We start from the raw sequence: 15,382 nt of genomic DNA on the forward strand, positions 1-15,382 counted from the left end.
GCCAGTCAACTGTCAAGTCAGCACTTGGCTTTGGAAATTCTGCCAAAGGTGCTGGCAAAAACGAGCACCCAAACTTAAAAGTAAATGGCTTGCCACAGGTGCCCCCCCAGAAACTCACTGACTTCTCAAGGATGCAGACATTAGAGCGCCAAACCTTTGTCACACACCCAGAGCTCTGCAGAGGGGCGCGGTGCCTACAGCTCCGTTAAGGCAAAGCCCTGCAGACGCCCGCAGAGTGCGACGATTAGTCTGTGTGATAAGCTTCCTATTTTTCGAAACTACTTGTGGATTTGGAGGCTTATCTTATGGACTTAAGCCGCTAAAACAGCTTTGTGGAACCCGCTTACCCTCTCAGAAGGGCTCGGCTGAGTCGATGGGCAGCTCTTATTAGCTGTTAAATAGGCCAGTGCCCCCTTGATGCCTGGGTGCTCTTTTCTCAGCTTCCGGTGGAATGTAACCTTAACCCCACTCTCATGCCCACTGCAGACTCTATGGGGTTTCTTGAATCCCACACCATCTCCCAACCTCCAGTAAGACCAAAACCATTTCACTTTATTTTTTCATAAATAAACTCACAAAGCAGTCTGCTCATTAGATGATACTTTATTTCAAAGCCTCGGCAGAGTGAGCATTAGGCTGAAGCAAATTCCACAACTCCATTGAATTGCAGACATGGTAGGAAGTTATCACTCCACCTTATGGTTCTGGCAGGACAAGCAAATACCTCTTCAAAGAAGCTGAGGCGGTAATATAGCAGCTTTCCTGGAAGCTTGGCCTGGCATTAGACAAGAAGATGCCATCCACCCCACTAGATTCTGGTGGACAGGCTTGGACAGCACACTAAATTCACACCGCCAAACGAGAGACTGGTATGGTGAGCTACATCCTAGAGAAAGGTGTGCACTGGCACTGGCAGGGGCCCAGGTAATGTTGGCCAGCTCCAGGGCAGCTTGTTAGGGACATAAGGATGGCTACTGCCCAGGCAGCTCCAGCAAGCTAGGCCATCAGCCCAGAGCCTGGGTCTGGGCAATGGGTTTAGAGGCAGCAGCTGGTAGCCAAAGCCGCTAGCAACCCTGCGGATTCTGCGGCGGGTACGTCGCCGGTGATAGTCGCCTTTGGAGAAGTCCTGGTAGTTAGCAGGGTGAATGGCCCAGTAGTGTCCCTTGCCATTGTCACTGCGGCCAGCCTTCACGAAGCACTCGTTCAGGGAGAGGTTATGACGAACACTGTTCCGCCAGTTCTTATCCTGGGGCACAACAAAAAAGAAAAAAAAAAGTTAAGAAATTTATTAAATCAACTCATCACCTCCAAATACAACTCAACAAAAACTGCAGATTTGAAAACTTTACAGCCCCTTCCACCTTTAACACATTTTATTAGGTGGCAATTTTGTGCTAAACTCATTCAGATTCTTTTTTTTCCCTCGTTAAGTAACACTCAGTACCTCAGAAAGATAAAGAAAAAACAAGATTTTAGGAATTTTTGCAAATTTATTACAATTAAAAAAAAAAACTGAAGTATCACATTGACAAAAGTATCGAGACCCTTTATTTAGTGCTTCTGAACAAATCCAAATTGTATTATGTGATACCATCTACTGTTGAGTTCTGCTCTGTAATATTTCTATTGCACTATTGTATTATACTGAGGATTACTTGTGTTCTGATCTGCTACTATAAGAGATGCCCCTTCGGTCTCAGCTTTCAAATCCCGGCTGAAGACTCACAACTTCAGTTTATCACACCCTGACTAGAGCTGCTGATTAACGGTGCAGACTGCATCTCTGTTGTTAGTCATTAGCACTAAAACATAAGTAACATGATAGTTAGAATTTGTTACTAACCCTCACCTATTCTGTTTCTCTTCTCGATACTCAAATGTGGCACTTGGTGCCACGGCCCACCTGCCAAGTTGTTTTGACCTGCCTAAGGTAAAGTCATCTCTGATGGAGGATCAAAGGAATCGTCGGGCAGAGGGGTCCTTTCATCGGATTGGCTGGACCAGCACTGTCTCAGCTGTGGAATGGACAATTGGGGGAGGCAGTTTAATGGCCGAGGTCTCCAGGACTCTGAACAAATCCAAATCGTATTATATGATATCATCTACTGTTAAATTCTGCTCCGTACTTGTAATATTTTTATTTTACTATTATATTGTATTGAGGGTAACTTGTGTTCTCTTCTGTGTATTGTATTGTGTCAATCCCCTTCTTCTTGACACTCACCCTACCTGGAAAGGGGTCTCTCTTTGAACTGCCTTTCCTAAAGTTTCTTCCATTTTTCCCTACTAGGTTTTTTTTGGGGAGTTTTTCCTTGTCTTCTTAGAGAGTCAGGGCTGGGGGGCTGTCAAGAGGCAGAGCCTGTTAAAGCCCATTGTGGCACTTCTTGTGGGATTTTGGGCTATACAAAAAATAAATTGTATTGTATTATACTTCGTTGAGGCCCCTTTTTCAGCAATTCCAGCCTGGAGTCTTCTTGACTTTGACACGACAAGCTTCACACACCTGGATTTGGGGTATTTTCTCCCATTCTTCTCTGCAGCTCCTCTCAAGTTCTATCAGGTTGGATGGAGGCCATTGATGGACAGCTACAGTATTGTCTGGTCTCTCCAGAGATGTTCAGCTGGGTTCAAGTCCAGGCTCTGGCTGAGCCACTCAAGGACATGCGTAGGTTTGTCTCTATGCCACTCCTGTGTTGTCTTTGCTTTGTGCTTAGGGTCATTGTCCTGTTGGAAGGCAAACCTTTGGCCCAGTCTGAGGTCCAGAACACTCTGCTGCAGGTTCCATTAAGCTTTCTTTTGACCATGACTAGGCTCCCAGTCCTGGATGCTGCCACCATCATGCTTCATGTACTGTGCAGATAATCTGTCTAGTTTCCACCAGACTTGAAGCTAATTTTAGTTTTATCTGACCAGAGAATTTTGTTTCTCACAGTCTGAGAGTCCTTTAAATGCTTTTTTTGCAAACTACAGGCTTCCATGTGTCTTTTACTGAGGAGAAACTTCTGTTTGGCCACTCTGCTATAAAAAAAACTCAGATTAGTAGAGTGTTGCAGTGAGGATTATCTTTCTGGAACGTTTCCCCATCTTCACATAAATTCTCCAGAGCTCAACCAGAGTGACCACTGAGTTTTTGGTCACCTCTCTTATTATGGTCCCTCTCCCCAAATTTTTCAGTTTGGTCAAGTAGCCAGCTCTAGGAAGAGTTGACGATGTTCCAAACATCTTCCATTTAACAATTATGGAGGCAACTGTGCTCTTGGGAACCGTCAATGCTGCAGATATTTTTCTGTAGCCTTCTCTAGATTTCTGCCTCAACACACTCCTGACTCTAAGCTCTGCAGTTTCTTCAATGTCATGGCTTGGTTTTTATTCAGCTGTGGGACCTTCTGTAGACAGTCTAGTCAATTGAGGTGACCACAAAGTATAATCACTTTAACCCTGTAATCATCTGCAATCAATCAAAATGACCACAGGTGGACTCCTAATAAGGTGTAGTAACTTCTCAATGTTGACCAACAGAATGGGATGCTCCTGGGCCAAATTTCAATTGTCACTGCAAAGGGTCTGAATACTTGCATCAGTGGGATATTTCAGTTTTTTTTTTATTTTACATAAATGGGCATAAAAGTAAAAATGCAGGTTTTGGTTTGTCATTCTGGGTTATCGAGTGTTGTTTGACGAGGGAAAAAATGAATTTAAATTATTTTAGCACATGGTTGCAACTCAACTAAATGTGAAGAAAGTGGTGGAGTCTGTATACTTTCTGAATCGACAGTAACTCGCACGGATCACCTCAACTCAAAAACGTCCACTGTGTAACATTTTAAGATTAACGTGTTCTGTAAACTCCTAAGCAAAACAACCAGCAGAAGAACCACCATTTGATGACAGTGATGCTAGCATTCGTTTTTGCACCACAATACATTATGCAACCTAATTCACGTTACAAACCATCACACACGTGCACATGGGAGGAAGCAGCTAAAGGACTCAAATGAGGGTAATTCCACGCCAGACCAGAGGGTGGCCGAGTGCACTAACCCTTTCTCTTTTTCCTCTGCAGACCAGTTACAGGAAGTGCTGTCTGGCCCAGATGATGTCACTTCCGGTTCCGGCCCTGATGACATCATTTCCAGTTCTGACTCTGCTGACCTCACTTCCTCTGCCTTTCCATAAAAACCGCTATTTTATCTCATCCAAGTCAGTTTTGTTTTGGACTCGAATCTGTACACAACTGTACAACTTATTTACTATTTTACAGCCTGATTTCAAATATACGGGTGGCTGCCCCAAACCTTTTTGTGGCTCTTTGTCTATTCACTCAATCAAACGTGGCCGAGTGGCAAAACAGTTGGCACTACTGCGTCACAGATCCAGCATCCTGGTTCAAATCCTGTAGCTGGTTGCTGTCTCCGGTGGTCCATTTTTCCTCCTTAATATCCTGTTGGTTCATTGCATTGGTGTCTGCATAAGTGGACTATGCTATGAACTGGCAGACCCTGATGCCCAAAGCTGTCTCTAGTGGTCTGGTCTTCTTCCTTCATGCCATGTTAGGCAGACCTCACACGATTACCTAAGTGTGTTCAGAGGGGAACTGGCACCCCATCTAGGTTTAGCTTGTAACAGCCGACTCACTCTCCAAAACTGGCAGTTACACCACTAAGACCTGTGGCCTGGCAAGTTAAGGATGTTAGACCCGACAAGCCATGTTTCTTCCAAATAAACTTCCCCCAATCAACCATCAAAAATAAGCCAAACAACAAACCCTACCCTATGGAAATTAATAAAGTGAGTATATATTGATAAAAAACTCCAAACAATATATATATCATACCCTAACCAATCCCGACATACCATTCAACCTCAAAAGTGTCCAGCAGAAAATAATAATAAAAAGAAAAAGTGCAGCACAAAGTTAATATACAATACAAACCCTCCCTTGACCTCACACTGAACACTAACTTAATAAGACACACAGAAAGCATGAAACACACATAAAAGTCCAGAAGATTTAACGGAAAATGGATAAGGTTTGTGAACCTGGTTCAGCTGGAAAAATAGTCCTAGGGCTATAAAAATACTGTAAAAATGGTGAAGTCCTTCAAATGAGACATAAAACAGAGGTCCTGACTCAGTCCTGGGCATCCATGAAGAGTAGGATGTCTCCAAACTTTCTGGCTAAATTGTCCACAACGCCCTGGTCATTCTGGACCCCCTGATCATCCCCTGTCCCTAACTGTCTAACCATCTCTATTAGCCCTTTACCACGTACTAATGAAGCAGGCTGACACGGCAGGGGTGCCCTCAGCCCCAAAGAAGGAACTCAGAGACTTCAGAACAGACAGCAGAATTAAGCTTTATTGTATGGCGTGCATACAGACTCATCTCAAATGGAACAATGAGCAAACAACTAAAAGCAACTCTTACATTTATTACAATTCTTATCACACAAGTCATTATTCATCCTCTTGAGCAATGGAATGCTAGGAGTCACAAGTCCAGTCTCTAATTGATTCCACCTATAATTCTTAGTTAGGCTCTATCTTATCTGTTTGATAAGGACTATTCTTGTTTGCTACTATAATTTACAGCCAAAGAGTTCACATTCTTTCTTTAAGCGAGTGGCCCATCTTTCTCCAGTTCTCCTGCATGTCTAACCTTTGGCTTAATAAAGTATTGGTGGTTTCTAGCTCAAACAGAATAATAAAAAATATGTAGGCATAAGTCTTTATAACTCTCTTACATATTAATGCTTAAGAAAACATGGTGTCTACTTTTCTCATGTGCTTATAATACTTTTCTAACTCCTACAGAATACCAATTTTAAGAATGCAATTTTCTGTACTACTAGCTCATGTGTGGTAAGCAAGTGTACTGGCGCAAAATGGCTGCCATCACATCAGCCAGGCAGATGCTGCAAATTGGTGGTGGTGAAAGTGGCTACCCTTCTCTAAGTAAAGCACTTTGAGTGTCTTGAAAAAAAAAATATTATATAATTATATATATATGTGTCATATGAAAAAGTTTGGGAACCCCTCTCAGCCTGCATAATAATTTATTCTACTTTCAACAAAAAAGATAACAGTGGTATGTCTTTCACTTCCTAGGAACATCTGAGTACTGGTGTGTTTTCTGAACAAAGATTTTTAGTGAAGCAGTATTTAGTTATATGAAATTAAATCAAATGTGAAAAACTGGTTGTGCAAAAATGTGGGTCCCCTTGTCATTTTGCTGATTTGAATGCCTGTCACTGCTCAATGCTGATTACTTGCAACACCAAATTGGTTGGATTAGCCCGTTAAGCCTTGAACTTCATAGACGGGTGTGTCCAACCATGAGAAAAGGTATTTAAGGTGATCAATTACAAGCTGTGCTTCCTTCCCTTTGACTCTCATCTGAAGAGTGACAGCATGGGATCCTCAAAGCAACTCTCCAAAGATCTGAAAACAAAGATTGTTCAGTCTCACGGTTTAGGGGAAGGCTACAAAAAGCCATCTCAGAGGTTTAAACTGTCAGTTTCAACTGGAAGGAATGGAATCAGGAAATGGAAGGCCACAGGCACAGTTGCTGTTAAACCCAGCAGGTCTGGCAGGCCAAGAAAAATACAGGAGCGGCATATGCACAGGATTGTGAGAATGGTTACAGACAACCCGCAGATCACCTCCAAAGACCTGCAAGAACATCTTGCTGCAGATGGTGTATCTGTACATCGTTCAACAATTCGGCACAATTGGCACAAAGAACATCTGTATGGCAGGGTGATGAGAAAGAAGCCCTTTCTGCACTCACGCCACAAACAGAGTCGCTTGTTGTATGCAAATGCTCATTTAGACAAGCCAGATTCATTTTGGAACAAAGTGCTTTGGACTGATGAGACAAAAATTGAGTTATTTGGTCATAACAAATTTGGTGGAAGAAGAACACCGCATTCCAAGAAAAACACCTGCTACCTACTGTCAAATTTGGTGAAGGTTCCATCATGCTGTAGGGCTGTGTGGCTAGTTCAGGGACTGGGGCCCTTGTTAAAGTCGATGGTCAGATGAATTCAACTCAATATCAACAAATTCTTCAGGATAATGTTCAAGCATCGGTCACAAAGTTGAAGTTATGCAGGGGTTGGATATTCCAACAAGACAATGACCCAAAACACAGTTTGAAATCTACAAAGGCATTCATGTAGAGGGAGAAGTACAATGTTCTGGAATGGCTGTCACAGTCCCCTGACTTGAATATCATCGAAAATCTATGGGATGATTTGAAGCAGGCTGTCCATGCTCGGCAGCCATCAAATTTAACTGAACTGGAGAGATTTTGTATGGAAGAATGGTCAACAATACCTCCATTCAGAATCCACACACTCATCAAAAGCTATAGGAGGTGTCTAGAGGTTGTTATATTTGCTCTAAGTATTGATATCATATCTCTGTTGGGGTGCCCAAATTTATGCACCTGTCTAATTTGGTATGATGCATATTGCATATTATCTGTTAATCCAATAAACTTAATGTCATTGCTGAAATACTACTGTTTCCATAAGGCATGTCATATATTAAAAGGAAGTTGCTACTCTGAAAGATCAGCCAATGATAAACAAAAATCTAAAGAATTAAGAGGGGTTTGCAAACTTTTTCATATGACTGTATATATGTTTTATATATATACACACACACACAGTGGGGCAAAAAAAGTATTTAGTCAGCCACCAATTGTGCAAGTTCTCCCACTTAAAAAGATGAGAGAGGCCTGTAATTTTCATCATAGGTATACCTCAACTATGAGAGACAAAATGAGAAAAAAATTGAGGAAATCACATTGTCTGATTTTAAAGAATTTATTTGCAAATTATGGTGGAAAATAAGTATTTGGTCACCTATAAACAAGCAAGATTTCTGGCTCTCACAGACCTGTAACTTCTTCTGTAAGAGGCTCCTCTGTCCTCCACTCGTTACCTGTATTAATGGCACCTGTTTGAACTCGTTATCAATATAAAAGACACCTGTCCACAACCTCAAACAGTCACACTCCAAACTCCACTATGGCCAAGGCCAAAGAGCTGTCAAAGGACACCAGAAACAAAACTGTAGACCTGCACCAGGCTGGGAAGACTGAATCTGCAATAGGTAAGCAGCTTGGTGTGAAGAAATCAACTGTGGGAGCAATTATTAGAAAATGGAAGACATACAAGACCACTGATAATCTCCCTCGATCTGGGGCTCCACGCAAAATCTCACCCCGTGGGTATCAAAATGATCACAAGAACGGTGAGCAAAAATCCCAGAACCACACGGGGGGACCTAGTGAATGACCTGCAGAGAGCTGCAACCAAAGTAACAAAGGCTACCATCAGTAACACACTACGCCGCCAGGGACTCAAATCCTGCAGTGCCAGACGTGTCCCCCTGCTTAAGACAGTACATGTGCAGGCCCGTTTGAAGTTTGCTAGAGAGCATTTGGATGATCCAGAAGAGGATTGGGAGAATGTCATATCGTCAGATGAAACCAAAATAGAACTTTTTGGTAAAAACTTCACTCGTCGTGTTTGGAGGAGAAAGAATGCTGAGTTGCATCCAAAGAACACCATACCTACTGTAAAGCATGGGGGTGGAAACATCATGTTTTTCTGCAAAGGGACCAGGACGACTGATCCGTGTAAAGGAAAGAATGAATGGGGCCATGTATTGTCAGATTTTGAGTGAAAACCTCCTTCCATCAGCAAGGGCATTGAAGATGAAACATGGCTGGGTCTTTCAGCATGACAATGATCCCAAACACACCACCCGGGTAATGAAGGAGTGGCTTCGTAAGAAGCATTTCAAGGTCCTGGAGTGGCCTAGCCAGTCTCCAGATCTCAAGACCATAGAAAATCTTTGGAGGGAGTTGAAAGTCAGTGTTGCCCAGTGACAGCCCCAAAACATCACTGCTCTAGAGGAGATCTGCATTGAGGAATGGGCCAAAATACCAGCAACAGTGTGTGAAAACCTTGTGAAGACTTACAGAAAACGTTTGACCTCTGTCATTGCCAACAAAGGATATATAACAAAGTATTGAGATGAACTTTTGTTATTGACCAAATACTTTTTGTTTCACCATAATTTGCAAATAAATTCTTCAAAAAAATCAGACAATGTGATTTTCTGGATTTTTTTTTCTCATTTTGTCTCTCATACAGTAGTTGAGGTATACCTATGATGAAAATTACAGGCCTCTCATATCTTTTTGAGTGGGAGAACTTGTACAACTGGTGACTGACTAAATACTTTTTTGCCCCATTGTATTGTGATGGACAGCCGGAAGCTTAACCCAGCCAGGATGCCCCTGGAATGGAAGGATACTTGCCAACACTGCCTCCCCCAAAACACTAGATGGCAGCTCCCCTGAAGTGTTGTGGTGCCCTGGATTCCTGCAGGGCATCCTGGGACTTGGAGTTCAGTTTCTCAGCCCTGTTGGGTGCCACCAGGTGGAGCTATTGAAGGACCTGGGGATTCATCCTTTCCATATAGCCCGGAAGTATGAGGTAGTCACGAGGACGGAAGCCCCAAAGTACTTCCGGGCTGAAGAAAAAAGGCAGTTCTTCATTAGACCCGGAAATACTAGCCAGTCACGTGGTCGGAATGACAGAAGCACTTCCGGGTCAAGGACTATTTAAAGGACTGATGGGAACCCAGCAAGCGAGCCAGAGTTGGGATGGAGTGTGACAGAGTGATTTGAGTGTATTATTATTATTATTATTGTGATTAAGTGTTGATTTGTCTGTTTATTGGTGGCGGTGGTGCATAAAGGGCACTATTTAGAAAGAAGATATTAAAACAACTTCTTATTGCTTTTAACCTGTGTCCAGCATATCTGAATGTTGAAGTTAAAGGGGCCTTCTTATAAAATAAAGGTAACAATGCTGTTCTTCCATAAGGCAGGGCTGCCCAACTCCGATCCTGGAGGGCCATTTTCTTGATTAGTGACATGTTTTTTGCTGCTAATTGACTTCCTTCAATTGATTTGCTATTTAAGACTCAGACCCTTTAAATGCAAGATGAGCAGTGTCGGTCCTTGAAAGGCTTCAGGTTTTTGATATGACCCAATTGCTTCATGAGAAGTCACTTATTGCTGATGAAGCACTTCTTGCTCAAGTGACATTTTTCTGTTTTATTTTAGTTGTCTTGCTTGTTAAGATTTAGAACCCTTAATTTCTTATTTTAGTCTTAAACAGCTGCATTCACAATTTTTAATGGCTTCTTATTAGCAATAAGATGCAAGTGACAAAGGTACCAGAAGTTCTCCATCTAGCTTGTTTCCATTTACACCTGCGGGTACTCATGGTGCAGTGTTTTGCTTCTTCTTCTTCTTCTTTCAGCTGCTCCCATTAGGATTTGCCACAGTAGGTCATCTTGTTCCATCTCTTCCTGTCCTCTACATCTTCCTCTGTCACACCCATCACCTTCATGTCTTCTCTCAATACATCCATAAACCTTCTCTTAGGCCCTCCTCTTTTCCCCTTACCTGGCAGCTCTACCTTTAAGATCCTTCTCCCAATATACCCAGCATCTCTCCTCTGCAATATCACCTTTCTGTTTTGTTTAGTAAATATTTCAAAAAGAAACTAAAGAGAAAGTGAAGAACTGAAAATCACTCATCCATTTTAGACTTCCATTAGAAAGTACAAAAAAAATCAATGATTTAAGAATGACCTGATGTTGCAGAGTTTAACAAGTCATGATATTAAATATGACCTGTCATTGGCAAGGATTGGCTTCGAATTAAGCAGCTGGGCTTAAAAGCTTCAGCCACTGAGACCCTCCAGGATCACCACTGATCACTCAGAATCCTACACCTCCTATAAAGGAATCAATGCAGTAGCCGCTGATGTTGGACCTTTTTCTATCTCATTTTCGCTCCTCCTCAACCAGTCTTGAGTATGGAGCACATTACATTTTTAATGGCCTTCATTTCCCATCAGATTTTTCATTCTACTATATGCTGCAGTTACCATAGGGGAACCACGTTTGGATCCCTCAAGAGCTAACAGCATGAAGGCTCCAGAAACAAAATGTATTTACTTCCGTCACATGCTCCCTAACAGAGGATAGCAGATTTGTGAAATGCCATTGGGTCCCTGATTTTATGAGGACACTACACTAAAATACAGAAAAGTAAATTCTTAAATGCCCATTTCTCAATCATTCAACCTGGCAGTCCATGAAAAATTACAAAAAAAAAAATAACAATTGCTCAAATAACTGATTATATAGGTCCTGGAATCGTGCTCACTATGGAAAGGTGCTATATAAAATAAAGGCTGCTCACTTGTTTATTATACAGCATATCTGGCAGATACATTTACACGCCTAAACAAGTTTATAAAACCAGTATGTGTGCAATACGATGGAGAGACTGGCTGCACAGTGGAAAATTACCAGTGAGTTGAGAATAAAGAGATGAGGCAATCTGGGAAATTCAACCAGGATGCCAAATTCATGCTACCTGCTCATATTGGGCCAGATCATCCAAACTGAGATTCATAAGTTTCTTTTCAGAAGGCTCTACTTTTCTTCAATGAGATTCAAGAAGATTAATGCCCATGTGCACAGAAAAAAAAAAAACCACAGTGATTCAACCATAGAAGTTAATTTAAACGTAATAATTAGGCAGAAATCAGAAAAATAATCAGAAAAAAACATACAAGAAATAAAGTACTCCATGCCTCATGTTACAGACAGGGCAACAATCAATGGAACTGATAGAAAATGGAGGAAGCAGTGATGTATGTATTATTCATGAGTCGGATGGCCTGTGGGTAGAAGCTATTTATTAGTCTTGTTGTCTTTTATTTCACACTTCCATAGTGTCTCCCTGATGGCAGAAGTGTGACGATACTATGTTGTGGGTGTGTACTGTCCTTAATAATATTGTGGGCCCTCCTGATAACCCTGGTAGTATAAATGTTTTTAATCACACACTGGAGATCTTTCCTGTCCTGTGACCACCCTGCATATCACAGCTGGCCTGGGAACAAACTTGAAATTTTGCCCCTCTGAGAAGTTGGAGGAAATTGGAAGGAGAAGGGGCATTTAGTCATCTTTGCTTAGACTGTGGGCCCCAAGACCCAAACACTGACAGGTGATAGAAAATGGATTGATGGATAAAATGAAATACTTTCCAGGATACTGTATGTTCTCCATCCATCCATTGTCTCCCGCTTATCCGAGGTCGGGTCGCGGGGGCAGCAGCTTGAGCAGAGATGCCCAGACTTCCCTCTCCCCGGCCACTTCTTCTAGCTCTTCCGGGAGAATCCCAAGGCGTTCCCAGGCCAGTCGAGAAACATTGTCCCCTCCAGCGTGTCCTGGGTCTTCCCCGGGGCCTCCTCCCGGTTAGACGTGCCCGGAACACCTCACCAGGGAGGCGTCCAGGAGGCATCCTGATCAGATGTCCGAGCCACCTCATCTGACTCCTCTCGATGCGGAGGAGCAGCGGCTGTACTCTGAGCCCCTCCCGGATGACTGAGCTTCTCACCCTATCTTTAAGGGAAAGCCCAGACACCCTGCGGAGGAAACTCATTTCAGCCGCTTGTATTCGCGATCTCGTTCTTTCGGTCACTACCCATAGTTCATTACCATAGGTGAGGGTAGGAACATAGATCGACTGGTAAATTGAGAGCTTCGCCTTGCGGCTCAGCTCCTTTTTCACCACGACAGACCGATGCAGCGCCCGCATTACTGCGGATGCCGCACCGATCCGCCTGTTGATCTCACGCTCCATTCTTCCCTCACTCGTGAACAAGACCCCAAGATACTTGAACTCCTCCACTTGGGGCAGGATCTCGCTACCAACCCTGAGAGGGCACTCCACCCTTTTCCGGCTGAGGACCATGGTCTCGGATTTGGAGGTGCTGATTCTCATCCCAGCCGCTTCACACTCGGCTGCGAACCGATCTAGAGAGAGCTGAAGATCACGGCCTGATGAAGCAAACTGGACAACATCACCTGACCCAATCCTGAGCCCACCAAGCCGGACCCCTACAATGCCCTGGCTGCGCCTAGAAATTCTTTCCATAAAGGTTATGAACAGAATCGGTGACAAAGGGCAGCCCTGGCGGAGTCCAACTCTCACTGGAAACGGGTTCGACTTACTGCCGGCAATGCGGACCAAGCTCTGGCACCGATCGTACAGGGACCAAACAGCCCTTATCAGGGGGGCCGGTACCCCATACTCTCGGAGTACCCCCCACAGGCTTCCCCGAGGGACATGGTCGAATGCCTTTTCCAAGTCCACAAAACACATGTAGACTGGTTGGGCAAACTCCCATGCACCCTCCAGGACCCTGCTAAGGGTATAGAGCTGGTCCACTGTTCCGCGACCAGGACGAAAACCACACTGTTCCTCCTGAATCCGAGGCTCGACTATCCGACGGACCCTCCTCTCCAGGACCCCTGAATAGACTTTTCCAGGGAGGCTGAGGAGTGTGATCCCTCTGTAGTTGGAACACACCCTCCGATCCCCCTTCTTAAAGAGGGGGACCACCACCCCGGTCTGCCAATCCAGAGGCACTGTCCCTGATGTCCATGCGATGTTGCAGAGGCGTGTCAACCAAGACAGTCCTACAACATCCAGAGCCTTGAGGAATTCCGGGCGTATCTCATCCACCCCCGGGGCCCTGCCACCAAGGAGTGACCTCAGTCCCAGAGATGGGGGAGCCCACCTCTGAGTCCCCAGGCTCTGCTTCCTCATTGGAAGGCATGTTAATGAGATTGAGGAGGTCTTCGAAGTACTCCCCCCCACCGACCCACAACGTCCCGAGTCGAGGTCAGCAGCGCACCATCCCCACCATATACAGTGTTGACACTGCACTGCTTCCCCTTCCTGAGACGCCGGATGGCGGACCAGAATCTCCTCGAAGCCGTCCGAAAGTCGTTCTCCATGGCCTCCCCAAACTCCTCCCACGCCCGAGTTTTTGCCTCAGCAACCACCAAAGCCGCATTCCGCTTGGCCTGCCGGTACCCATCAGCTGCCTCCAGGGTCCCACAGGACAAAAGGGTCCTGTAGGACACCTTCTTCATCTTGACGGCATCCTTCACCGCCGGAGTCCACCAACGGGTTCGGGGATTGCCGCCACGACAGGCACTGACCACCTTACGGCCACAGCTCCGGTAAGCTGCCTCAACAATAGAGGCACGGAACATGGCCAATTCGGACTCAATGTCCCCCACCTCCCTCGGGATGTGGTCAAAGTTCTGCCGGAGGTGGGAGTTGAAGCTACTTCTGACAGTATGTTCTGTTAACATTCAAATGGGTGTTCCATGTGGCCCAAAGACATTTATAGAAGGTTAGCTACTCTAAATTCACTATGGGCCAGTTGCTGTGCCCTGCCATTCCATCCCGAGTTTGTTCCCAGCTTGGATCAGATATTACTGAGAAAGGCCCTGGTATCCCCTCAACACTGAATTTGACAAAGCGACTTTAGTAATGAATGAATTTTCAATTAAACTAGGTGTGATGTTACAGATAGGAATTGCTTCCTGATTAATAAATTGATAGGACTAAAACCCAGAAGGCATAGTGGCACTCCCAAGGTAGAAGTTGGAAACCCTGCTTTATTACTCATGATAAGATGATCATTCAGCTCTAGTCCACCGAGAAGGTGAACTTCACTCTTCTAGAGAAGTGACTTCAGGCTGAGAGTCGCCAAGCTTCCTGCTCTAATGCAGCGGTAATTCTACTAAATGCCTCTTCCTTGCCCACCGGGAGCAGAACATTTATACTGAAATGTTCTATTGAGCCTTAAAATTGGAACCGAGAGATTTTTGCCTTGCTGATCTGGAGAGTCTACTCCATCAGCATCATCCTTCTTCAAGTTCAAGTTTCCAAGTTAGAGAGTGCAGTGGAACTCTTCCTTACATGTCTGGTCAACATGTATACCTGCTCCATCCAAGTCAGGATCTGGGGAGCCAAGAAACTATCCTGAAAGCAAGGACCACACTTAGATGAGGTAGGGGTCAGGCATTCGAGTACAGAGAGACAGTTTAGAGTCACAGATTAACCAAACCATCTCTTCTTTGAAATGTTGGTGAGGGTGTATAACACAGGCGGTGACCGGGTTGGGATTTGAACCAAAGACTCTGCATCTGAAAAGCAGGAGTGTAAAGCAAGTGCCAGGCTAGGAAATCAAGGGGGCTCCACTTTACCCCCATTTGTATAAGCCATTCTAACTGGAAGCTACTACATATGTAATCAATACAGACTTCAGATTAAAAATCTATACTAATAAAAGGCAAAGCCCTCACTGACTCACTCATCACTAATTCTCCAACTTCCCGTGTAGGTAGAAGTTTGAAATTTGGCAGGCTCATTCCTTACAGCTTACTTACAAAGTTAGGCAGGTTTTATTTCGAAA

General features: G+C 44.2%; 1 protein-coding gene across 1 annotated transcript in view; it reads right to left on the reverse strand.

The window, feature by feature from the left end:
- Window positions 1-607: 607 nt before the first annotated feature.
- The window catches only part of foxq2 (forkhead box Q2), a 20,761-nt gene continuing 5,986 nt past the window's right edge, over window positions 608-15,382 (reverse strand). The window contains exon 2 of the mRNA XM_028816932.2: window positions 608-1,246. Coding sequence (XP_028672765.2) covers window positions 887-1,246 — 360 coding nt within the window. The 3' untranslated portion in view covers window positions 608-886. The remainder of the gene's footprint in view (window positions 1,247-15,382) is intronic.

The sequence above is a fragment of the Erpetoichthys calabaricus genome, chromosome 12, assembly GCF_900747795.2.
Source record: "Erpetoichthys calabaricus chromosome 12, fErpCal1.3, whole genome shotgun sequence".
In the NCBI taxonomy this organism is placed as follows: domain Eukaryota; kingdom Metazoa; phylum Chordata; class Cladistia; order Polypteriformes; family Polypteridae; genus Erpetoichthys; species Erpetoichthys calabaricus.